General features: G+C 54.0%; 3 protein-coding genes and 1 non-coding gene across 5 annotated transcripts; 1 reads left to right on the forward strand and 3 right to left on the reverse strand.

Annotated features, from left to right (window-relative positions):
- The first annotated feature begins 2668 nt into the window (after positions 1-2668).
- Positions 2669-6742, forward strand: GADD45GIP1 (GADD45G interacting protein 1). The gene is made up of 2 exons (XM_029052836.2): positions 2669-3065; positions 6321-6742. The coding sequence occupies exons 1-2, from the start codon at positions 2686-2688 to the stop codon at positions 6616-6618; spliced, it is 678 nt and encodes a 225-aa protein (XP_028908669.1). The 5' UTR covers positions 2669-2685; the 3' UTR covers positions 6619-6742.
- A 985-nt stretch (positions 6743-7727) lies between these two features.
- RAD23A (RAD23 homolog A, nucleotide excision repair protein) lies at positions 7728-13180 on the reverse strand. 2 transcript variants are annotated; one of them, XM_007672651.3, is made up of 9 exons: positions 12943-13138; positions 12071-12232; positions 11672-11847; positions 11223-11278; positions 10765-10892; positions 10504-10582; positions 10202-10377; positions 9863-10027; positions 7728-9614 (listed from the first exon to the last, which is right to left on the reverse strand). In XM_007672651.3, exons 1-9 carry the CDS (start codon positions 13012-13014, stop codon positions 9501-9503), a joined length of 1128 nt encoding a protein of 375 aa, XP_007670841.1. In that variant the 5' UTR covers positions 13015-13138; the 3' UTR covers positions 7728-9500. The 2 variants fall into 2 exon arrangements, with proteins under 2 accessions (XP_007670841.1, XP_001513724.1); XM_001513674.5 differs by having other exon boundaries at positions 9447-9614; positions 10202-10332; positions 12943-13180.
- A 3699-nt stretch (positions 13181-16879) lies between these two features.
- On the reverse strand, positions 16880-22176 carry CALR (calreticulin). The gene is made up of 9 exons (XM_039910485.1): positions 21984-22176; positions 20255-20356; positions 19638-19841; positions 19228-19322; positions 18902-19111; positions 18680-18793; positions 18393-18536; positions 18153-18245; positions 16880-17998 (listed from the first exon to the last, which is right to left on the reverse strand). The coding sequence occupies exons 1-9, from the start codon at positions 22075-22077 to the stop codon at positions 17795-17797; spliced, it is 1260 nt and encodes a 419-aa protein (XP_039766419.1). The 5' UTR covers positions 22078-22176; the 3' UTR covers positions 16880-17794.
- On the reverse strand, positions 22064-22181 carry MIR1410 (microRNA mir-1410). The gene has a single exon (NR_034884.1). It is a non-coding gene; the product is annotated as a microRNA mir-1410 (primary transcript).
- Positions 22182-25738: the final 3557 nt, after the last annotated feature.

The raw sequence follows: 25738 nt of genomic DNA on the forward strand, positions 1-25738 counted from the left end.
GGGGCGGGGGGTTGTGTGTGGAGGGTGAGAGGTTAGTCTGAGAAGACTTCCTGGAGGAGATATAATTTCAGTAAGATTTGGGGGAAGCAGCATGGCTTAGTGGCAAGAGCACGGGCTTGGGAGTCAGAGGACCTGGGTTCTAATCCTGGCTCTGCCACTTGCCTGCTGTGTGACCTTGGGCAACTCACTTAACTTCCCTGTGCCTCAGTTACCTCATCTGTAAAATGGGGATTCAAACTGTGAACCCCCCCGTGGGACAACCTGATCAACTTGTATCTATCCCAGCACTTAGAACAGTGCTCGGCACATAGTACACACTTAACAAATACCATAATTATTATTATTTGAAGAAGGGGAGAGTGGGGATATGTAGAGGGAGGGAATTCCAGGCAGGAGCGAGAGTGTGAGCAAGGGGTTGGCTGTGGGTGAGATGAGAGCAAGAGATAGCGATTAGGTTGGTATTAGAGGAGTGAAGTGTGTGGGCTGGGTTGAAGCGGAAGAGGAGGGAGTAAGGGGGAAAGAGCTAATTGAGTGCCTTGACTCTAATAGTGAGGAGTTCAAACATTCCCAGAAACTCTTTCTTGCTTTGTAATCATGTTACTGAATATCTTTCCTTCTCTCTTCAGAGTGAGGAGAGTTTTTAAAGGGAAATAAAGTTGAAAGGAATGACTGAATAGCAGCCTCAGCTTTTCTCCCTCACCCAACTGATGTGTCTGCTCCCCTCTCTCTGATGTTCCCACAGGAGAACAGGCATCTCTCTCAAGCCCCCACAAGTCCCTGGGCAAGGGGAGGAAGCTGAGACCCAAAGGGGGCAGCTCCCCAACTATGGGGTTCAAACGGGGGCCCAGAAATCAGGAGCTCCACCACCTCCACACTGAACTCACCACCGCCCACTACCATTTCTCCCAGCCCTTCAGTTGGGAATAGGATAATAACTGTACTTTGAAAAGCCTGGCACCCTGTGATGCTCGCTCATACTCATTCATTCATTCAATCATATTTATTGAGCTGTGTGAGAAGCACCTTGGCCTACTGGCAAGAGCATGGGCTTGGGAGTCAGAGGACGGGGGTTCTAATCCTGGCTCCACCACTTGTCTGCTGTGTGACTTTGGGCAAGTCACTTAACTTCTCTCTGCCTCAGTCACCTCACCTGGAAAATGGGGATGATGTCTTGTGAGCCCCCCGTGGGACTGCCCTATTTACTTTCCTAAGTGCTGGGATACATACAAGGTAATCAGGTTAGACGCAGCCCCTGTCCCACATGGGGCTCACAGTCTTCATCCCCATTTTCCAGACGAGGCAACTGAGGCCCAGGGAAGTTAAGTGACTTCCCCAAGTCACACAGCAAGTGGTGGAGGCAGGATTGGAACCCACATATATAGATAGGTAGGTAGGTAGGTGCATAGATACATCATAAATTGTTCATCACGCTTAAGGATACACGGTTGAGAAGAAGCCCACTCTCCTAAGCGAAGAACCCGCATTCGGAGAGAATGCATAGAGAAGTAGCGTGGCTTAGTGAAAAGAGCATGGGCGTGGGATCTGAGGTCATGGGTTCTACTCCTGGCTCCACCACTTGTCTGCTGTGTGACTGTGGGTGAGTCACTTCACTTCTCTGGGCCTCAGTTCCCTCATCTGTAAAATGGGGATGAATATTGTGAGCCCCACGTGGGACAACTTGATTACCCTGTATCTACCCCAGTGCTTAGAACAGTGCTTGGCACATAGGAAGCGCTTAATAAATACCATCATTATTATTATCCCAGCTGTGCCGCTTGTCAGCTGTGTGACTTTGGGCAAGTCACTTCCCTTCCCTGGGCCTCAGCTCCCTCATCTGGAAAATGGGGATGAAGACCGTGCGCCCTAAGTGGGCCAACCTGATGACCTTGTATCCGCCCCAGCGCTTAGAACAGTGCCTGGCACATAGGAAATGCTTAACAAATACCATCATTATTATTATTCCGGCTATGCTGCTTGTCAGCTGTGTGACTTTGGGCAAGTCACTTCCCTTCTCTGGGCCTCAGTTCCCTCATCTGGAAAATGGGGATGAAGCCCGTGCGCCCTAAAGTGTGGCTCAGTGGAAAGAGCCTGGGCTTGGGAGTCAGAGGTCATGGGTTCGACTCCCGGCTCTGCCACTTGTCAGCTGTGTGACTGTGGGCAAGTCACTTAACTTCTCTGTGCCTCAGTTACCTCATCTGTAAAATGGGGATTAACTGTGAGCTTCACGTGGGACAACCTGATTACCCTGTATCTCCCCCAGCGCTTAGAACAGTGCTCTGCACATAGTAAGCGCTCAACAAATACCAACATTATTAAAGTGGGCCAACCTGATGACCCTGTATCCGCTCCAGTGCTTAGAACAGTGCCTGGCACATAGGAAGCGCTTAACAAATACCATCATTATTATTATCCCGGCTCCGCCGCTTGTCAGCTGCGTGACTTTGGCCAAGTCGCTTCCCTTCTCTGGGCCTCAGCTCCCTCATCCGGAAAATGGGGATGAATACCGTGCGCCCTAAAGTGGGCCAACCTGATGACCTTGTATCCGCCCCAGCGCTTAGAACAAATAGGAAGCGCTTAACAAATACCACGATCCTTCTTCTTTGGGCCTCAGTGACCTCCCCGTAAGGCGGCCTGGCAGCGCCGTGGGCAGCCCGGAGTTGGCGAGGACCCCGGCGGCCAGGCAAGATGGCGGCGCCCACACGGCAGGCTTGTGGCGGCGGTGGCGGCCGCCTCTTCCTTTTCATCCTCCGCCGCCTCCCCGCGCCTCCCAGCCCGGCTTCTCGTTCTTATAAGGTCCGGCCCGTGCCCAACTGGCCGCGCCGGCCCCGCTTCCCGGACCCGGAGGATCCCCTCACCCCGACTTGGCAGCTGACGCCCCAGTATGCGGCCAAGCAGTACGGGCGGTTCGGGGCCGCCTCGGGGCTCGATCCGGCCCGGTTGTGGCCGGGGCCCGAACGGCTGCGGGAGCTGGAAGCCGAGGAGCGGGAGTGGTACCCGAGCCTCCGGGACATGCAGGAGGCCTTGAGAGAGAAGGAGCGACTGCGGGAGGAGAAGCGGCTGGCCAGGTAAAGAGGGCAGCTCCCCCCCGCCTCCCCCACCAACACATACACACGGAGTTCTTCTGGATTATTGCTCTGGTACTTGGTAATAACGGTAATAATAACGATCATGGAATTGCCTAAGCGCGTACTGTGTGCTAGGCACTGTTCTAAGCGTATAAGGTCGGCCCACGTGGGCCTCACAGCCTTCATCCCCATTTCCCGGATGAGGGAACTGAGGCCCAGTGAAGTGACCGGCCCGAGTTCATACAGGTGATAAGTGGCGGAGGCGGGATTAGAACCCACGGCCCCGAGCCCTTGCCACTAAAGCCCCGCCGCCGCACGTATTATGTGCCGAGGCACCGACTAAGCGCGGGGAGGTCGTTAGAAGCTAATCAGGTTGGACCCAGGCCCTGTCCCACACGGGGCTCACAGTAGAGAAGCAGCGTGGCTCAGTGGAAAGAGCCCGGGCTTGGGAGTCAGAGGTCATGGGTTCGAATCCCGGCTCTGCCACTTGTCAGCTGTGTGACTGTGGGCAAGTCACTTCACTTCTCTGGGCCTCAGTGACCTCGTCTGTAAAATGGGAATTAACTGTGAGCCTCATATGGGACAACCTGATGACCCTGTATCTACCCCAGTGCTTAGAACAGTGCTCGGCACATAGTAAGCACTTAAATACCAACATTATTATTATTACCATGTCCAAAACAGAACTCCTTATCTTCCCACCCAAGCCCTGTCCTCCCCGTTACTTTCCCATCACTGTAGATGGCATCACCATCCTTCCTGTCTCAGAAATCCGTAACCTTGATGTTATCCTTGACTCCTCTCTCTCATTCAACCCGCATATTCAATCCGTCACTAAATCCAGTCAGGTCCACCTTCACAACATCGCTAAAATCCACCCTTTCCTCTCCATCCAAACTACTACCATGTTAATATGCTCGCTAACCCTATCCACTCACCCTGTCCTGCTTGGATTACTGCATCAGCCTCCTTGCTGACCTCCCAGCCTCCTTTCCCTCCCCACTCCTCAAAAAAACTCCAATGGTTGCCCATCCACCTCCGCATCAAACAAAAATTCCTCACCATTGGCTTCGAAGCACTCAATCACTTTGCCCCTCTCCTACCTCATCTCATTACTCTCCTGCTAAAACCCAGCCTGCACACTTCTCTAATGCTAACCTTTTCACTGTGCCTCCATCTTGTCTGTCTCTCTCGTCTGTCGAGCCTGTCTAGAAAGTTAAGCGACTTGCCCAAGGTCACACTGCAGGCATGTGGCGGAGCTGGGGCGGAGAAGCAGCATGGCGTAGTGGATAGAGCATGGGCCTGGGAGTCAGAAGGTCATGGGTTCCAATTCCAGCTCTGCCTCTTGTCTGCATCTCCACCCGGAGTCATCCTTGACTCTGCTCTCTCATTCACCCCCCCAGATCTAATCGGTCACCAAAACCTGCTGGTCTCACCTTCACAACGTCGCCGAGATCTGCCCTTTCCTGTCCATCCAAACTGCCTTGTACCTACCTCGTTGGTACAGTCTCATCATATCCTGACTGGATTACTGCATCAGCCTCCTTTCTGATCTCCCATCCTCCTGTCTCTCCCCGCTTCAGTCTATACTTCACTCTGTTTCTTTCTACAGAAACGTTCTGGGCATGTCATCTCCCTCCTCAAAAATCTTCAGTGGTTGCCTATCAACCTTCACATGAAGCAAAAACTCCTCACTCTTGGCACTCACTCTCAAAGCTCTCCATCACCTCGCCCCCTCCTACCTCACCTCCCTTCTCTCCTTCTACAGTCCAGCCCGCACACTCCACTCCTCTGCCGCTAACCTCCTCCCTGGGCCTCGTTCTTGCCTATCCCGCCATCAACCCCTGGCCCACGTTCTGCCTCTGGCCTGGAATGCCCTCCCTCCTCACATCCGCCAAACTAGCTCTCTTTCCCCCTTCCAAGCCATACTGAGAGCTCATCTCCTCCAGGAGGCCTTCCCAGACTGAGCCCCCCTTTTCCTCTGCTCCTCCTCCCTTCCCCATCGCCCCTACTCCCTCCCTCTGCTCTACCCCCCTCCCCACCCCACATGTCATCTATATTTGTTTATATTCTATTTATTAATGTGTATGTATCTAGAATTCTATTTATTTCGATGCTACTGATGCCTGTGTACTTCTGTTTTGTGGTCTGTCTCCCCCTTCTAGACTGTGAGCCTGTTGTTGGGTAGGGATTGTCTCTATCTGTTGCCAAATTGTACTTTCCAAGTGCTTAGTACAGTGCTTTGCACACAGTAAGTGCTCAATAAATACGATGGAATGAATGAATGCTGAGTGACCTTGGGCAAATCACTTCCCTGGGCCTCAGTTCCCTCATCTGTAAAAGGGGGGTTAAGACTGAGCCCCATGTGGGACAGGGACTGCGTCCATTCCTATTTGCTTATATCCGCCCCGGCACTTAGTACAGTGCCTGGCACATAGTAAGCGCTTAAATAACGCAATTATTATTATTATTATTAGAACCCAGGTCCTCTGACTGCCAGGCCTGTGCTTTCTCCATTAGGCCACATTGCTTCATTGAGTTGGGTCATTGTATGTGGCTTATCCAGATTTTACCCAAGTGGTGAATTAAGGGGGAAGAAAGGCCCTGGAGTTTGGGGGTGGGGGCAGGTGGTAGTGGGGGAAAGCAGGTGGGGCACAAGGGAGCTGGGAGTCCAGATGCCTGGTTCTCAGACCTGGTCTTTCCTACCAGTCAGTCAGATTTATTGAGCACTTACTGTATGCAGAGCACTGTATTAAGCACTTGGTACAATATAATGATAACAGACACATTCCCTGCCTACACAGAGCTTACATTCTATTAACTGAAGCCCAGAGACGTTAAGTGACTTGCCCAAGGCTCAGACAAGTAGCCGAGCTGGGATTAGAACCTAAGTCCTTCTGACTCCCAAGCCTGTGCTCCATCCACTAGGCCAGGCTGCTGCTTGTTGTGGGCAGGGAACGTATTTGCCAACCCCGTTATATTGTACTTTCCCAAACGCTTGGTGCAGTATTCTGCACACAGTAAGTGCTCAAATGTGATTGATCGATTGACTGATTGGACAGGCCTGTGCATCTACCCCAACACTTAGTACGGTGCCTGGCACACGGTGAGCTCCGAACAGATACCGTCAAAAAAAAATAAATTATTCCCAAGATTTGAAAACTTGAAAATCTAGTAAGAACCTTCCCAAACACTCTTGTGAAAACTCCCACCCAGCTCAGTGCCTCATCGTTTTCCACCCCTTTCTCCCCACAGGGAGAATCTCATCAAAGCCAACATGGCTAAAATGCCACAGATGATTGCCGACTGGCGGCGGGAGAAGAAGGAACGGTGGGAGAAGGCACAGGCCGACAAGTTGCGGCGGGGGCGGCTGCTGGCAGAGGCCCGGGAACAGCTGGGCTACAATGTGGACCCACGCAGCACTAAGTTTCAAGAACTGGTGCGGGACCTGGAGAAGAAACAGCGCAAACAGCTGAAGGAGCAGAAGCAGCAGCAGAAGCTGGAAGCCCGGGCTGCGGCTTTGCAGGCAGCTGCTGCAGCCTCTCCGGAATAACAGGGAGTTGGGCTGGCTGAGCAGGCGTCCTTCTTTCCCGCTCAGGCCTTAAGGACACGGGGTCTTCCCTGAGCCCTCTTTCTGCGGAAAAGCAAAAATCCTGACAATAAAACATAGAACCTGGCGTCTGGCCTCGTCCCTGTGGTTCACCGCTCCCTGAGCTGTCTAGCTCTTGCATGTGTTCCGGCCTATTCGTTCCCCACTGGGGTTTTCAGGGGCAGACCAGCAACTACTCGGAAAGATCTTACTGTCGCTCTCTAGCTCCTTCGGAGGGTTGAAGTAGCAGAGCCAAGGATTTGGGGAGCAGAAAGGTGGTGGGGGGAGTTCTCTGCCCTTACCTGCAACAGCAGTTGGTGATTGACAGGCGTTGGGACTTGGACAGCAGCAGCAGCAGCTGGGAGTCAAGCTCGATCCTCCCTCTCCCCGCAATCCCCTTCTTCCTAGAACTGGGCAGACCCTGGCTTCCAGTACCCAGTAAAGAGAAGGCCGAAGGGGGCGGGGGGGATGCCTTCCCTCCTCCTCCTCCTCCTCCTCCATTACCCAACCGCCAGCTCCTCTCAGCTGCTGCCTGGAGTTGCCCATGCAAGCAGGGTTTACAATGCTGCCAACCAGGGGGGAGGGGAGATATGGAGGGCTAGGCAGTAGAGAAATAATGGAGGCTTTGTAGGAGCAGGAGCAGCAGCAGCAGATGGCAAAGGGGGAGAAGGCTTCTGTTTACCAACATTAATCTCCAGTAATTAGCCAATTACCAAGGAGGAGAACAGCCAAAACAGACCGTGTGTTCAAGGGGGAAAACACCCATCCTGCTATTCAGCCTGGGGAAGGAAAGGCTGCAAAGGCTCAAAGAGCCGTGTCCTTGGGACCTCAGGGCTGGGGCTAGGGTAGGTGTCTTAACTCCCCAGCGGAAGCATGGGTTTATAAGGAATTGCCAGAACTTTCCAAAGCAGTGAAGTACAATGAAGTGGGGGTGGGGAGATGACAGCTCCTGATCAACAAGATCACCCCATAGGTGCATGGCTTTATATAAAGCGCAGCAAACTGCATGACTGCAGTGAGTGTGCGTGTGTACGTGTGAGAAGAAAAAATAAGACGGCTCAAATGGGCAGAGCTCATTTTAAAACTTTATTCACTTCAAAACCTTTATCAACAAGATATGTTTCTGCTCAGAGATGGATGGGAACTAGTGCTCTGGGGCTGTGAACAGCTTCTACATTATGTTCGCACTCTGGGGTTTGAGTTCCATGGGGTTTGTTTTTTGTTCCCCCAGATTTCACTGTAATGTCTGGTGAAATAGATTGTCTCCCCCCACCCCCCCCCACAAAGCATTGCAGATTTGGGGCCGGTGCCCAGAGGAAAGGCAGAAATAGAGATTACGGAGGGGAGGGGGAAGGGAGGGAAGAGGGAGAAGAGTGCTGCAAGGCTTGCACCACTAGGGCCAAACCAAGAAAAGGCCAACTCCAAGCAAGGAAGAAACGTTAATACTGTGTTGGGATTGGACCCAGTGGCAGGGGGCAGAAAGGTCAGCTGCTTTCTCCACCTAGCACTCAATAAAATGCCATAACTACATCTTAAGTGCTGGGATGGGTACAACAAAACGGTATCGAAGTCCCTGTCCTGTTTGGAACTCACGTCTCACGAGGTAGGGAGGGCAGGTATCGGACCTGTTTTAGGAGTGAGGAGCCTTGCCCATGGAGAGACAGCAGGCAAAGGCCAAGGGTCTAATTGAAAACTTTCTTCACGGACCTCCTGCCCGTTTAGGCTGGGAAACAGGAGCCTAAATCGGGCAAGATGTCATTACTGACTGCTCTCTGATTTGAGCCTGTTCCCTGCCTCAACTCCGCCCCACCCCTTCTCCTCAACCTGGGCTTACATATTGAGCACCTACTAAGTGGGAAGCACTGTATTAAGCGCTTCGGTGTATACAAGAAGTAAAACTTTTCCCGTCCTCCACTCACTCTATGACTGTCTCAGGGGCTCTGTGTATTTTTACTCTTTTGAACCCAGAGCCATAACGACTCCTAGAGCACCCAGGTGATTTTTGTTGGTTTGTTTTTTGTTCTTTGTGGGGTTTTTTTTTGTTTTTTATTTTTTTGCTGTTTTTTGGCGGGGGTGAAAGGGAGAAATGGGCAGATGATAACAAGGGCTGCTTGCTGGCACTGGGGCATGCAGGAGGAGGAAGAGGAGGAGGAGGAGGAGGAAGTGGGGAGATGCTGGATCTCCTGGCTCTAACATTCCTCCAACTCCATGATGGTATTGGGAACATTTCATTCCGAGTAAAAATAAATTGAGGCTGGCTTCCAAATTACAGCAGCTCTGAGGAAGGGAAGGGGCTAAGGAGAGGGCCACTGGGGCTCACACTCCTTGCCCCAAACCGGGAAGCCACCCCTCACCCACTAAGAAGAGAGGCAGCGGATCCCACAGAGAGGAAAAATCTGCTCTGTGCCTGGGGCTGGGACAGCACACAGCTCCATCTGGCAGCAATGAGCTGGGCCAGAGGCCAACAAGAATCCATCTGCCTCCTCCAGTCTTGTGCGTGTGCATGTGTGCGCGTATGGAGACACACACACTCACACACACACACACACACACACACACACACTCACACTCCTCTCCACTTCACCCCCAGGAGGGGGTTTCAATTGCATTTTCCCCTCCAGCTGCCCTAGGCTCAGGTGGAAGGGAGGGGGGGAGAAAAACCAGGAGGTGGGGAGAAAAACCAGGGGTGAGTTTTTGGTTTGTTGGGTTTTTTTGTTGTTTTTTTGTCTTTTTTTTTTTTTTTTACAAGTTTTCTCTTTTTTCCACTTCTTAAATAAACATGAATATATATATTTTCTTATATAAAACTTTTGTTGGTGGTGAGTTGGTGGGTTCCTTTCCTTTAATTACTCATCATCAAAGTTCTGACTCAAGAGGAAGTTTGCAGCCAAGTTTTCATTCTTCTCGCAAGCAAAGTAAGCCTGGATCACCAGGCTCTCGGGAAATCCCAGGGCCTTCAACTGCCAGGGGAGAACAGGGAGAAGAGAGACAGAGCTGAGCATGAAGAAGGGACAGAGGGCAATAGGGCCATAGGCTGCTCCCCACCCCCACCCCAGGGGGGCCTGGAGCCAGGTCTTTGCCTCCTAGTTGGATTGCTCCATAGATCAACGGTCTGCCCAAGACCCCACCCTGCAGACTGGAGGGGATGAGACCCAGGGGTAGCTGGAGAGAGAAGCAAAACCCAGGAGGAGTTCCTGCCTCCTCTTACCCTCTCTATGGCTTCTTTTTCCTGTGGAGTGACCTGGATGTAGCTCATCTGGGTGGGCTCGTCACCAATGGCTCCAATCTCCCCCTCTATGTCAGACATATCGCCCAGCTCCCCTGATGGCTCGTTCAGCATCTGGATGAATTGTTCCTGGTGAAGGCTTATTTGCTGGAATGGGCAAGGAAGCAGGGTCAGCAAGGGGAAGCGGATGATGAATTAGCTCCATCTCCTCTCCTTATGAACCCCGCTGGGCAGTTCCAGAGCCCTCTCTCAGCCCATGGGCCTCACACATCCCCCTGGCCTCCCCGTCCCCACCAGGCACCTCTCCCCCTGCATCGGTACCTGCAAGAGATGGGGGTTCTCTTGGCCCAGCTGCTGAAGCAGGGCGGGCAGCAGGGCTGGGTTCTGCTGGATCACTTGTCGCATATTCTGGAACTGCGGCTGGTCTCGCAGAAACTCCAGTGGGTTCTCCCCTACGGGGGATGGCTCCAATGAGTGCTGTGCTAAGGGCGAGGCGGCTGGACAAGGTCCAGAGGAAAAAGGAGCCAAGAGGCCCGGAAAAGTGTGTGTGTATATGGGAGAGTGCCACACAACACATGCCCATCCCATCAACTCCCACCCCGACAAGATTGATGCCCGCTGACCTCCTTCCACAGCAGCTTGCTCATTGGACTGGCTCTCCTGAATGGGACCACCCTCTGGCTCCGGGCTGCCAGGAATGCCCTGCAAAACCACCAAGATGAGGGGAGCCCAACAGGGAGGTGGCGTCGTCCCCGGGGAACCTCTTCCCCTACCCCGTTCTCCACCGGCAAGTCCGGTGTTTTCACCTGGGCTCCTCTCCACCACCCTCCTACCTCCAGCAGACATGCACAGAAATGGCATTGGACAAAATGAGAGTGTCTCACCATCAGCAGATACTCCACGGCCCGGTGGGGGTTATTGAAACTGGCCCGCAGCGCGGCCACCACCTGCTCTTGCTCGTAGCCCATCGACATGATCTCGGTGAGCATCGTCTCGTACTCCGAGCCAGTCACTGGAGGTGGGAACAAGAGACAGAGAGATAATTGACAAGCGGATGGAATGAACTGGAATCCAGGGAAGTTCGCTTCCAATTCCCTCAACCCCAAAACGCTCCTTGATCGACCGAACCCAAGTGTCCCCACCCTCCTGCTGAAGGCAGCACATCCCAGGGTCCTGTAGGCACAAGTCATAGGCAGGCACCTGGACCTCAACTCCACCCATGGAAAGCCCAGGTTCCTCTCCTTTTGCCCCATGGGCATCTGAATCATAGGGATGGGCACCCTGGCCCGGCTGGCAGCACCATATCTGGGAGCTGCCTGCCACAGGGAGGCAATCAACCCACCTAATGTGGAGGCCGCGTCATCCTCCCGCCCGATGCTACCTGAAGAGGGAACAGAGCTGCAAATTCGAGAGAGAGAAATTGTACCCGGTACCTCAAATCGTTATCCCCTTCCATGCCCCCAGACTCAGGAGAGCTCTGCTATCCCCCAGCCTTAACTGGCATCAACAGGCCCTGCCACCGTACTCCAGTGGAATGTGCCAACCTCTGAAAGCTGCTCTCCCGTGCCCTCATCCCATCATCCCTCCTACCCCTGTCCTCGCTCCCCCCCCCGCCCCGCCTCCCTCCCCTCCCCCCCCCCCCCGGCACCCCACTTGCTCCCCCTCGGCCCAAAACACGGCAGATTCCACCAACGGAACTGGGAGGGTGGTACCGGAGGAACCCAGGGGTTGGCTTGTGGTTCCCTGGGGCTCGAGTGGTCAAAATCTCACCCTCCCAAGAGCGTCTCTTACCCAGTCACAGTTTCGGGAGGTGGCAGGCTGGTCGGATTATCTGCCGTCGGCCTTTCTTCTTTGGGACTCGATGGGGTCAAGGGCATGGCCACGATGGAGGCCGCCGGGGCGGACACCGAAGGCTCTGAGGCAGGCGCGGTCTCTGGGGGTACCGAGGTGCCTAGCCCCGATTTAGTCTGGAGAGGGAAGGGAAAAGAGTCAGTGCCCATATCGTTTTCCACCTGCCTGCGAGGCAGACCGCGCCCTGGGGGCGGTAGTTAATCTACCCGGGACAGCTCGCTCCACCCTGGAATTGGGGGGGGGGGGGCACGACCGGTGCTAACTCAGCTATCCCTAACCCCCACACACACCTCACGAGCCCAGGCGGGAGCCCCTTCGGAGGGGACTTGGCGGCAGTACCTTGGTCACCATGACCACCACGAAGTTCTTCTCGTCGATCTTGTAGTCCCGGATGGGGGTGTCGTCATTGAGAATCTTGCCGGCATAGATAAGCTTCTGACCAGCCACAGGGAATGCGTCCTGGCCTTTCTCCGCCTCAATCTTCTCCTTCAGCACCTTCACCTGCAGGGACAAGAGGGGCAGCCGGCTCTCCCTCCACGTCCGCACCAGCCGTCGCCACGGAGGGCCTGGGCTAGGGGAGGGGGCAATCCCATCCCCCTACTCGTCTGACCTCACAGAGGCTTTGCCTTCGCGCGATTACGGACTCGGTCAAAATGGCGCCGGCGTCGCTGGCGCGCCCCCCTGCGGCGCGGGGCAATACAGTCACGGGGCTCTCCTGCCTCCAGACTTCTGAGGCTCCGGTCCTCCCTGCCCGCCTTCCCCGGCCCAGCACGGCCCCTCCCCCGCCCGCGTTCTCACTGATGCCGGGGCTCGGGGGCGATGGGCCGCCAGAGGTCGAAGCCGCAGTCACTCCGGCCTCAAGGCCTTCCTTCCCCTGAAGGGAAGGATGAGCCACCAGACCCCGAGGCGAGCCCCTCGGGAGGAGCAGACCCTTCACCTCCAAGTCCACGGTTCCGGGAAAGGGGTTAGGATCTGGCGGGGCACGGAGGGGGCGAACCTCAACCGCTCCTCCTCCGGCCGGCGGAGGGCTGTCCGACGCACACCAAGGGGCCGGGTTCCTCGGAGACAAACCCCACCCTCTGCCGCCTCGGGGATTTGGGCACTCTCTACTGGAGTTCCCGAGGCGTCACCCTCTCCCACATCCCCCGACCGTCCCGCGACCACCCCCCCGCGGGGTTGCGAAGACCCATCTGTCGGTCGGAGCCCCTCACCGTTTCCTCCGGCTCCATCCGGATCTTGAATGTCTGCTGTTGCAGGGTCTTGAGGGTGATGGTAACGGCCATGACGAGGTCCGGGCGGGTCACGCGAAGGGAGAAGCCGGGGCAAGTCTCACGACGGGAAATACCCGGGCGGCGCTCGTTTTCCCAGACGCGGCGGCAGCCCCCGAGCACAGACAGACAACATGCAACTCACGCCGCCGCCATCTTAGCGCCAAAGTAAAGGGGACAAACACTTCCGAGTCATGGTGCTCTCACGTCACGTGACTTCCGGAAGGGGATTTGCGGCACCATCGGCCCTTCTCACGTGACGGGGGAGGGCGCCCGGCCCTCTCGGTTGGACATGCGCAGTCATCGACGGAATTCGGGAGCTTTCGCTAACTGGCCGCGCTGTTGAAACCTGCGTAGATTTGGGGGCGAGGAGGGGAAGGTTTCTCCCCCCAAATTAATCCCCGGGCTCCCTTTGCCACCAATGCGCGGTACATCCATCCAAGGAACGGTGCCGGTCGTGTGGCCACAAAATGGCCCCTTTACAGGCCGATGGAGGAACAGCTGCCCCAACCAAGAGTATTTATGGAGCCCTTACTCTGTGCAGAGCACTGTCCTAAGCACTTGGGAGAATACAGCAGATTTAGGTGACATAATCTCTGCCCTCGAGGAGTGCACAGTCTATCCGGGGAGGACACGGTAGGCTGACACTAAAATAAACTGCAGGTAAGGGAGAGCAGCCGAGTTTAAAGATGTGTAGAAAACAAGTGCCGTAAAATGGGCGGGGAGGGGTTGAATAACCAAGTGTTTAGGTGATGTGGGAGTGCCGAAGTGGCAGTAGGGCGGGAAAGAGAGGGGGAAGATGAGAGATTAATCAGGGAAGGCCTCCTGGAGGAGGTGGGCTTTTCGAAGCGCTTCGAAGATGTGGTCTGCCAGCTTGAAGGGGGAGTTAGTTTCAGAGAGGAGAGCATGAGCAAGAGTTCGAAGGTGAGAGACGAGAATGTGGCAAAATGTAGGAGGTTGGCTTGGAGAGGAGCCACGTGTGAGCAGCATGGTATAGTGGATAGAGTGTGGCCCTGGGAGTCAGAAGGTCATGGGTTCTAATTCTCCTCTGCCACTTATCTGCTGTGTGGCCTTTGGCAAGTCACTTCGCTGGGCCTGTTACCTCACCTGTAAAATGGGGGTTGAGATTGTGGGCCCCACGTGGGGCAGAGACTGTGTCCAACCCAATTTGCTTGTATCCGCCTCAGTGCTTAGTACAGTGCCTGGCACATAGTGAGCGCTTAATACCATTATTATTATTATCAGTGGGAGTAGAAGTAGTCGGGAGAAAGCTGAGTGTTTTAAAGTCAACGGCCAGAAGTTTCAGCTTGATGTGGAAGGGATTGGGCAACTATCGGAGATTTTTGAGAAGTGGGGAGCGAGGAGTGTGCAGGGTGATTTTTTTTTGAGAGAGATGATCCAGGCAGCGGAGTGAAGTATGGACTGGAGTGGGGAGAAACGGGGCAAGGAGGTCTGCGAGGAGGCTGATGCAGTAATCGATTGAGGATATGGCAAGTGCTTGGACCGGTGTGGTGACCATTTGGCTGGAGAGGAAGGGACGAATTCTGGAAATGTCCTGGAGGAAGCAGCGATGAGATCTGGTGATAGAGTGGATATGGGCGTTGAGAGAAGGGAGTCGAGGATAATGCCTTGGTGGTGGGTTTAAGGGAGACAGAGGATGATGGTGTCAACTGGGATGGGGAAGTTAGATGGAGGAGAGGATTTGGGAGGGAAGATGTGGGGTTTGAGGTGCATCTACTTGGGGCATCCATGTAGACATATCCCGGAGGCAGATGTGGGATCACGGGGGAGGCCAGGGCTGAGGAGGTAGACTTGGGGGCCATCTAAATAAGGGTGGTAGTCAGAGTCATGGGAGCAGACCAGTTCCCCAAGGAAGTGAGTGGTTAAGCCCTATATGCCAGACGTTGTACTGAGCCCTGTGGTACATACAAGCTAATCAGGTTGGAACACAATCACAGGGACCCAGACTGAGGGACTCCTATAGTTAGGGAGAGGGAGGCAGAGGAAGAACCCCTATCCCTGTCCCCTTTTATCCTGGAACCTCTGCCAGAGGCAAACTCCTGTAAGGGGGAAGAGGTGGAGGGAACCAGCAACGCTTCCCACTTGCTGGATCATCACAGCAGCCAGGGAAGAAGTAGGATGAGTGGGCAAAAAAACCCCACCCATTCCGGGGGGGCTAGCAGGGATGACTGCATCTTCCTCCATCAGCCTACAAAAGCAGGTGAGATGTAGCAGAGTTCTTCCTTCAGACACCCCAGGCAAACTATAATCTGTTCTTCCTTAACAGCACCATCTCAATGGTCCCTTCTTATCTCCCTCCCTGAGGCCTGGATAGAGACCTGGGGCTCCACCCACCAACACATTTCTCACCCACTGTCTTCCTATTGACAGAAGCCACAGGAAGAGTGAAAGGCAGGAAGAGTTAAAAGTGGGAGAGCATTTAAATCCTGAGCTTATTTATTTTTTTAAAAAGTACAGTTCCCCTAACTTAAATCATCCCAAAGCCTTCACATATCCATTTACCCTCAGAGGAAGCTAGGGGCAGACCAGCTAGGGACTTGCAAAATATGGTGGGCTTCCTGCCACTTAATAATAATGTTGGTATTTGTTAAGCACTTACTATGTGCAGAGCACTGTTCTAAGCGCTGGGGTAGACACAGGGGAATCAGGTTGTCCCACGAGAGGCTCACAGTTAATCCCCATTTTACAGATGAGGTAACTGAGGCACAGAGAAGTTGTGACTTGCCCAGTCACACAGCTGACAAGTGGCAGAGCTGGGATTTGAACCCATGACCTCTGACTCCAAAGCCCGTGCTCTTTCCACTGAGCCACGCCACTTGTCAGCTGTGTGACTGTGGGCAAGTCACTTCATAATAATAATGTTGGTATTTGTTAAGCGCTTACTATGTGCCGAGCACTGTTCTAAGCGCTGGGGTAGACATAGGGGAATCAGGTTGTCCCACGTGGGGCTCACAGTCTTAATCCCCATTTTACAGATGAGGGAACTGAGGCACAGAGAAGTTAAGTGACTTGCCCACAGTCACACAGCCGACAAGTGGCAGAGCTGGGATTCGAACTCATGAGCCCTGACTCCAAAGCCCGTGCTCTTTCCACTGAGCCACGGACTTCTCTGTGCCTCAGTTACCTCATCTGTAAAATGGGGATTAAGACTGTGAGCCCCACGTGGGACAACCTGATTCCCGTGTCTCCCCCAGCACTTAGAACAGTGCTCTGCACATAGTAAGCACTTAACAAATACCAACATTATTGTTATTATTAAATCAGACACCATTCATGACATGGAGGCACTCCCTCCTTACCTAGCTTCAGACGATCCCTCACAGTTGGTACCTGCTCCAACCTTGATACTATTTCTTATGTATCTGTTGCTAAGTCCCCTCTCCCCCTTGACATTTTTCAAGTGAACTGACCGCCCCCCCGCCCCAGGACAGGAACTATGTCTAATTCCCATTTGTGCATTGTAATTAAGCATTCACTATGTGCACTTAGAACAGTGCTTGGCCCATAGTAAGCACTTAATACCATCATCACTGGGGTTGATACAAGAAAATCAGGTCCCATATGGGGCTTTCAGTCCAAGTAGGAGAACAGGTACTAAATCATCCTTCTGATGAGGGAACTGAGGTACAGACAAGTTAAGTGGCTTGCCCAAGTTCACCATCAGGCAAGTGGCAGAGCCAGTACTAGAACCCAGGTTCTGAGTCCCAGGCCGGTTCTCTTTCCCCTAGGCCATGTTGCTTCCCTACTCTGCACCTAGTAATTGGAGCACTGGAGGAGCCGGTGGGAAAGCACCAGCCAAACACTGACTCAAGCACTGGAAAAGCCCCACTTCCCTCTCCACCAAAGAAGCCAACACAAAAAGGAGACAAAACTTAATTTAATAGAAATTTGTTTCTGCTGTTGTTCATACATTGTGAATGAGCAAGTACATGAATGTCCCACACACACAGGAGACCAATAAATGCTGCTTCCCCATGGTGGCACTGAGCCTCCCACCCTTACCCCAAAGCAGAGGGGGGATGCCGAGGGAAGAAACTCCCCATGCCGACCCCTCCCACCCATGCTCTTTCACTCCACTGATAGCTTTTCTGTTTTGGTGCTCTGTGTATGTATGAGTGGGTGTGTTGGGTGTTGTTTTTTTTTTTTGCAGGGGGTGGAGTGGGGGCACAGTGGGGGTACATGGTTGGGGATTTTATCTGTGCTCAGATGTGGGTGAATCTTAATGATACGCCTCAAGGAAGAAGGGACAAACCTCTGTAGGGTTTGATACCCAGATTCGGTGGATCCAGTCTTATTCCGCCTCCCCCCCCCCCCCCCAACTTTTGGTGATGCTGAAGAGACCCTTGGTTCAAGCTGTCTCAGAGCTGCCCACTCCTGGATTTAAAGCCCTCAGGAGAATTTTTTAAGAGGAGGGGAAAAAAAACAAAACCCCAATCATATCACCCTCACTGCCCACCTTCAGGAGACAGGAAGGGGGCTAGGAGTCAGGTGACTAGGTGGGCATAGACCTGAGCAGAGGGGCAGCGGCTGGTCAGGGAGAAGAGAAGGAAATTGAAAAAACACCAGTTAAAAAAAAAAACGAAAACCAAAGGGGGAAAAAAACCCAAAACAAAACAAAAAACCAAAACAAAAAAACCAAAAAAAAAAAAAAAAAACCCCAAAAAACCGAACCCCAATGGAAACAGTTCTCCAGTCTCATAGAGACATTACGTGGGCCCTGGCCCCTCTGGGGCACCTTGGCCTTAGTCCTAGGCCCCAGCCAGGTAGTGGCCCCCTACAGCTCATCCTTGGGCTGCCCCTCTGACTCTTCCTCCTCCTCCTCTTTCTCAGGCTCCTCCTCTTCATCTTCATCCTCCTCCTCATTATCATCCCCATCCACCTCATCCTCCCCTTCCTCCTCTTTCCGCTTCTTGTCTTCTTCCTCTTGTTTCTTCCGCTGTTCCTCATCCTGCTGCTCCTTCATCTTCTTCTCTGCCTCCTGCAGGGCAAATCCAGCTCCGCTTCAACATTCACCCTCCCCCTTTACGGGGTAAAAACTGAGGCCATGGAGTGCCGTGGCTCATCTGGGCACCTGGAACTGAGGCCCAGGATTCCTGCCCGCCCCCAGCCCAGGGCACTTTGAAGCCCATTACCTTGGTGGCACCCCAGGTTTCGTTCCCAAACTCCTCTGCGTATTTCTCATCGTTAGTGATGAGGAAGTTGTCAAAGATGGTTCCAGACTTGACCTGCAGGCAGAGAGTAAAGACTTAGGTCCCAGCGACCCTGGTAGAGAACGGCCACCCCTCTTGCCCTAGCCCCGCCGTGGGCAACTCTGAGCCCGAGAGTAGCAGATACAGAAAGGCACACCCTTCCCCTGCCCACCCGCAGCTTACCTGCCAAAGATCCAGGCCCAGAACACCAAAGCTGTCGTAAGCATACAGGTTGGAGTCAGGGGTGTACTCGGGGTTGTCAATTTCAGGGTGGACCCACTTGCCCTTGTAGTCAGGATTATCAATCTGTCGAGGTTTCCACTCACCCTGGAGAACAACCACAGTGGGTTAGAGAAAGGCACTAGGCAGGACAGAGTGCCATGAACGGACCTTGGGGCGTTACTCTAGCCCGAGAGGTTAGAGCATCCCGGGTTGGGGGGTGGGGGGGCGGCTGGCCCCTCACGCCTCACCTTGTATTCTGGGTTCTGGATGACAGGTGGTTCCCACTCCCCATCCATCTCCTCATCCCAGTCCTCTGGCTTCTTGGCATCGGGGTCAGGAATGTGTTCTGGCTTCTCCCAGTCCTGAGGACAGGGGAAAAATTAAGAGGGAGTCAGTTGGGACCATCCCCAAGGGGACGGGGTCTGCTTTCCAACTGCCCACCTGGGTGACCTCCGGCCCCCACAACTGACCTCTGGTTTAGTGTCTGTAGGGTCATCAATCTTGGCCCGCTCATCCCAGTCCTCTGGCTTCTTGGCCTCAGGGTCCTTGATCTTTTTCGGGGGCAGGAAGTCCCAGTCACTCTCCAGCGTCCCTGACTCCACTTTGCTATTGTCAATCTTCACCTCATAGGTGTTGTCCGGCCGCACGATCAGTGTGTACAAGTGGGTAAACTCATCATCCTGGGGTCAAGGCAACCAGGGACGAAGTCAGATCACCAGCCTCCAGGCAGCATGCCCAGCAAGGAGCATCCCGGGCATCTCCCCCCTCTCCTGGCCTACATGATGAGGCCACTCACCTTACAACGGATGTCTTTATTGATCAGCACGTTCTTGCCCTTATAGTTGAAGATGACGTGGACTTTCTTGGTGCCAGGGCCACAGATGTCTGGGCCTGAAGGTGACAGAATCAAGAAGGTAGGTTGGGGGGAGGGGTGGCTCTTTGGGGATTTATTCCCACCCCACAACCTGCCCTCCTTCCAGTAGCACACTCAACTCTCATCAGGACTAGTTATGTGGCTCCTGGGTTTCTAGAGTCAAGGCCTGGCTGTGCTACTAATTCACTGTGATGTAGGCGAATTCCTTCTGCCTAGGTCTTTCTACCCATCTTGTAAAATTGGAAAGAAGAGTCCCTCCCTGTCCCTCTTTGGGCAAGAACAAAATCAGATGTGAACACGATTAACACCTGCCTGACCCCACAAGGACTCACCAAACATGATGTTGTACTCGGAGTCCCCATGCATGTCAGCCTGGTTCAGGCCAGAGGGGAACAGCTTCACATAACCACCGCCGCAGTCAATGTTCTGCTCGTGTTTCACCGTGAACTGCACCACCAGTGTCTGGTCCTTGTTACTGAAGGAATCAAAACGGGAAGACAAGGCGTAGAACCGGGCGTCCTGACTCGTTTGCAGTCCTGCAGGGAGGAAGGAAATAAGAAAAAAACCCAATGTCTCCCATTCACTTCTATACCCTCATCAGTATGTCTTCAGCCCCTTGGATCACTCCTCCTGACCCCTTTCCCAGGCTGGTTCCTCATCTCAGAGGCTCCCCCTCTAGACTGTAAGCAGGGAATGTGTCTCATTGTTGCATTGTGCTTTCCCAAGCACTTAGTACAGTGCTCTGCACACAGTAAGCACTCAATATGACTGAATGAATTCTACAGCTGTCCCCTGCTGCCATCCCCACTTTCAAAGTCCCAGGGAGAGTTTTGCATCTTTCCCTCCACTGAGGACTTCAAGGGAAGGGACCGTGTCTTCGGGACACAGTGTATGAGTACCACCCTTCCCCAAGAGCCTACCCCGTAATATACCCCACCAGGCCCTTCACCTTTGTCCTTCTCAGCATCGCCGTAGAATTTGCCAGCCGTCAGTTTAAACTTGCCGAAGTCAGACTTGTGCTTGGATTCTACCCAGCGTTCTCCCCAAGCATCTGCGGGAGGAAGTGGAAGAATCAGTACCCGATACTCAGCCCCATAAAGCTTCCTCTCATCTAGGGGAGAGGAGGGAGGAATGAAGAGAGCGCCCCAATCCCCCTCATCAGCAACCTTCTGGTTTCGGTCACCTACAACGGACTGGGAGAGACCAGACCCTGACTAAGAAAATGCTGTTGTCTCCCACATGGCCCACAGTTCAGAGAGACATCCAGTCTCCAAGTTCAGAGCACAGAAGACCCCTTGCTCTGCCTCTCCGCTTGCTCCAACTCTGTCCCACATTATCAACTTTGCAACTCAGCTCCTCACATAGACTTCACTGGCTCCCCTCACACTGGGTGTAGGTTGTTGGGATGAAACAAAGCCAGTTGGGCAGTGGCTATTCTCGTTAGTCCTCAGTGAGGCCCATCTTCCCCCGAGGCTTGGCGGAACAGGGTTCCTTCCTCTTGGCCTGTGCGGGGCTACGGAAACGCAGGGTGGGAGATACCCAAAGCGGGTTTCTGCTTTCTGCCCTCTCCCTCCCCCCCCTGCAGTCGAGGAAGGAAACGCCTCTGGCTTTCCATCCTTGTCATGCCAAACAAGGTGGCGCACAGGGGCAGCTTGTTGGCCACACACGGGGAGATAATTGTGGGGAAGGCAAAAATCCCTTGGGCCCTTGGCGGTCTAGACAAAACAGACACCTTTATGTACTTCATTCATCTTAGCCTCTCACAAATGCTTCTGCCCGTATTCCTCCCCTCCCCCACCGTTCCACTTCTGGGAAAAAAAACGGGAGGAGGCGGGGTTGAGAGGTGAGTGTGTGTGTGAGTAAATGTCAGACTTCATTCACTTCTCCATGCCCACATGGAGGATGGACATTGAGGAATAATCTCTGAAGCTGTGTCAATCCCAGTGTTTAACTTTCATGTTGTATGGTGTCACCTCCCTCCCCACTGCTTCTTCAATAACAAAGCCCCTAGGACCAGTTTATCTAGACCCCTCCAATCCTCTGGTAGCCCGAACAAAGAAGCGCCTGGGGCTCGGCCCTCTGACTCCTAAGGTCACTCAGACGTTGGGACTATTTTTACCTTTAATCACAATCTACTGGGAACCCATCTCCTCACTCCCAAAGAGGCGATACATCGTCTCCCATCTCTCCCGTGAGTCCCCGGCCAACCCCGGTTTCAATCAACTCGATTTTTTTTCTCCTCCTCAACCGAAAAAGCGGTCATTAACTCCGGGAGTCGACGGAGCCTTCCCTCAAGCTCCGGGGACGGGCCCCCTCTGTACCCCGTGAAGAGGGAGAAGGCCCTGGAGGGGCCTTGGTGGCGGAAGGGTCATAAGGTCAGAGGAGTGGAATGCGGGGGGGGGGGGGGGTCCTCCCAGTAAACTCCCAAGGGAGATCGTTAGGTAGAGCGCACGAAACACAGAAAGTGGGGGGTTCACGGCGTTCCCACGGACTCCGAGGAAGCCAGAGGATGAGGCCGGTCCCGGGCGGGGGTGTGGGCCACTGCATTAAGGGCCAGGGGCCGAAGGGCGGGTCACTGCAGAACCCGAGTGGGTACAGAGGGGCGAGGGAGCGGCTTATCCGCGGGGGGGGGGGCAGGGGGGAGGGGGGTGCATCACACGGGCTGCACCCCCATTTACCTCCATCGAGGAATTGCTCCTTGAAGTGGACCTGGGGCTCGGCAGCCCCGGCCAGCCCCAGGAGGCCCAGCAGTAGTAACGGCAGCGGCAGCATGTCTGGGGAAGGGGGGAAAGTGACTGGCCCTTTAAGAGGCTTCCTCCAACGGTGGCAGCACTCACGACTCCGTCTCTGCAGTGGGGACCAAGCCGGCGGGCGCCTGCCCGCCTTTATACGCCCCGTGTCTCAAGCCAACATCGCCCGGCCCACGGACCCACCTCGCCTGCCGCCCATTGGCTCGGAGGCCCCCAACCTCCCTTTCCATTGGCCCAAGGCCGGGCTAGCAGGTTAGACTGCGTCTCGGAACGCTGGGTTCCCAGATGGCCGATTTCTATTGGCTGCCGACTCGGGCCAATGGAGGTTGACCACGCGTTGTGGGGGCCGCCCACCACTGTGCTGAGGTAGTGGGGGGCGCCCCGCGAACTCGACTCGTATCACGTGAAGAGCGAGCAACCCCGCCTCCTTGCCTCCCCCCCCTTCCCCCAATTCCAATTATTTCTTCTTCCCTTCCTCTCCCAATTTCTTAAAAGAGAGAGTTCCAGGCAGCGTTTGCCTTAACTCCTTCCCGTCCCCTCAAATCTCCTTTCCCATTGAACCAGAGCGGGCAGGAGGGTCCCTGGTGATACCGTCCCACGGCACCAACTCCTGGGCAAAGGCAGTCCCCGACCCACACCAGCTCCCCAGTACTCACAAAAGCGCTCACCTGTCAAGACTCTAGCCACAGGCCTCAGTGGACCCAAGGAACTTGGATGGGCTACTCCTCTTTGTCTCCTTTCCTCGAGGGATCCATGTATTCCTGGGTCCCCCTGGTCTCCCAGAGGGACCCCGCCACGCGTCCCTTGAATACGCCGGGGGGGTGGGGGGATAAAGGATAATCATTTGGGAGTCATCCGTCCCCCCTGCCCCGGCCCTTCTCTCCCCGCGGCCTTCCTCGGCCATAGGCGTCTGAGGAGTTGGTCTTGTCCCACGAGCCGGAAGAGAGAACTCCCTGCTTCCCACTGCCCACAGACGCAACGGCGAGGCAACGACCTGTGAGCATCGAGATAGGACGGAGTGACCCGTGCCCACCGGAGGGAATATTTTTCTGGATTTTGGGGTACACTGTCCTGGAAGACGTTGACCCTAAGCCCCACTATGGGGCCGATAGGTAGCCTGAATCCCCCTACAGATTTTCTGCTGCCCTAGAAGCCCTGCCGTTTCCACCATAAGACTGATTCAGGAAGTAGGAGGGAGAGATTGAGTCTAGCTGATCTGTTCACTTCGTCACAGTTGGGGTGGCTAGAGGAAAAGGCCAGCTGAGACGACCGGCATGTAGTACCCATGGATTTTACTTCTACCCCACGGAAATGCTGTTCTACCGAACGTCCAGAACACCAGGCCTCAGGGGGTTTTGAAGTGATCCTTGAGGTAGCTGGTCCTGTTTCACAAGGGAGCGAACAGAAGGGATCTGGATCCCCATTCGATCGCACTTACTGAGCGCTTACTGTATGCAGATCGTTGTACTAAGCGCTTGGGATGTACAATTCGGCAACAGATAGAGACAATCCCTGCCCACGACAGGCTCACCGTTTAGAAACCCCGAATTCCAATCCTAGCAACTCTGCTTCCCCAGAGCATAACACAGGTCCTACCCCATTCACTGTGGCACCAAGATGAATGATTTCACTTCATGATACCCCCATTTTCCTCTTCCCCTACCCCAAACCCAATTGATCCACTGGGATCCTGGGGAAATTCCAGGGGCTGTGGTCCATGTAGACCACTCTGGGATCTGGGTCATAACTGACTCAGAAGGAGTGGGAATGGGGGAAATGAAGGCTTAGTCGGGAAAGGCCTCCTCCTGAAGGAGAATTTTAGAAGAATTTTGAAGGTGGAGAGAGTGGTGGTCTGTTGGATATGAAACGGGGCCGGAGGGAGGAAGTGGACAGATACCTTAGCCTCCACTTGGAGCCAGGGCGGGTCGCTGCAGGACCTGAGCTGGTATAGTGGAGTGGTGGGGAGGGAGGGTCTTTAGGGAAGCAGTGTGTACTAGTGGAGAGAGCTCAGACCTGAGTTCTAATGCCTGCTCCTCCACGTCCCTGCTGTGTGACCTTGGGCAAGTCACTTCACTTCTCTGGGCCTCAGTTACCTCATCTGGCAAATGGGGATTCAATTCCTCAGACTCTGAGCCCCAGATGAGTTGGGACTGTGTCTGACCTGATTACCGTGTATCTTCCCTGGCACTCAGAACAGTGTTTGTCAATAGTAAGCGCTTAACAAATGCCACAATCATTAATTATTATTATATCCACACAGGGTTGGCGGGGGGTGGGGTAGCAAATGGGAGTAGAGGAGCTTCTGTTCCTCAAACCATGTTCCCCCACCCCTGAGAGTGTTCATACCAAGATTTCCTGCTCATGATTTTGGAGGCAATGTGGTCCTGCTCTTGCACCTCCCCCTTCCTCGTTTGTAAGGCCCAGGAATGACAAGAGCCACCACCAGATTTGAACAAGTGGGTCAGCCCACATCAGAACCCACACAGGCTTGACCTCCAGTTCCAAGTCCAGGATAACGGGTCATCTCTCCGACCTGGGAAATCCCTTCAGAAAGCAGATGGGGGTAGTTGTCATAATCGTTCTATTATGGGTTCTAATCCCCGCATGGCCGCTTGTCTGCTGTGTGATTTTTGGCAGGTCGCTTAACTTCTCTGGGCCTCGGTTACCTCATCCGTAAAATGGGGGATTAATATGGTGAGCCCCATTTGAGACATGGACTGTGTCCAACCTGATTAATTTATACAGTACCCCAGCGTTTAGTACAATGCCCGGCACATAGTAAGCACTTAAATACCAACAAAATATATAATATGGGTGCAGAGCACTCTACTAAGTGCTAAGAAAGAATGCGTGGCCTAGTGGATAGAGCACGGGCCGGGGAGTCGGAAGGATCTGGGTTCTAATGCCGGCTTTGCCACTTGTCTGCTCTGTGATCTTGGGCAAACCACAACTTCTCTGTGCCTCAGTTACCTCATTTGTAAAATGGGGATTAAGACTGTGAGCCCCCTGTGGGACAGGACTGTGTCCAATCTGATTAGTTTGTATCTACCCCATCGCTTAGAACCGTGCTTGACACATAATAAGTGCTTAACAAATACCATTAATATTAATAATAATAAAAATTAGGCATGGTCCCCAGTCCCTTGGGATTGGGGGGAAGTGGGGAGAGGGGAGTGGAGATGGCCACATAAGCAGCAATGGGGAAACTGAGGTACCCCTTCTTCCTAAGACCAAGCAGGGGAAGCTGTGATTGTCCATCCCTGATCTGTGGGGACAGTTATGTTTAGGGGGAGGTGGGGTCCATTGTTGCTGGGGTCTGGCCAAGGACTGGGCTTGAGGCTGAGAGAGACACCCCCTCCCCCCAAGGTCTGTCCTTTTTCCCTGTTATTGTGCAAGATCCATCTCTAAGGGAGGGTGGGAGAAGGGTCTGGTAAAAGTGATGGGGGAAGGGAAAGGGCAGGGAACCACTGCTTTGTGGTGTTCCACAAACGGTTTGGCTTTTGCAACCCAAACTGCCCTGGCAGAGGGGCTCTGAGTGCCATGAAGGGCGTTGAAAAGGAACGAGTGAGAGCCTGACCCCAAAAGATAAGGCGATGGGTAAGGAGAGGGAGTCGGGGGGGGGGGGTGTTGCTGGGGGCAAGGAAGAAGAAGCCCAGGCACTGACCCCTTTAGGGTCCACTGCA

Source organism: Ornithorhynchus anatinus, chromosome X2 (assembly GCF_004115215.2).
Source record: "Ornithorhynchus anatinus isolate Pmale09 chromosome X2, mOrnAna1.pri.v4, whole genome shotgun sequence".
Lineage (NCBI taxonomy): Eukaryota > Metazoa > Chordata > Mammalia > Monotremata > Ornithorhynchidae > Ornithorhynchus > Ornithorhynchus anatinus.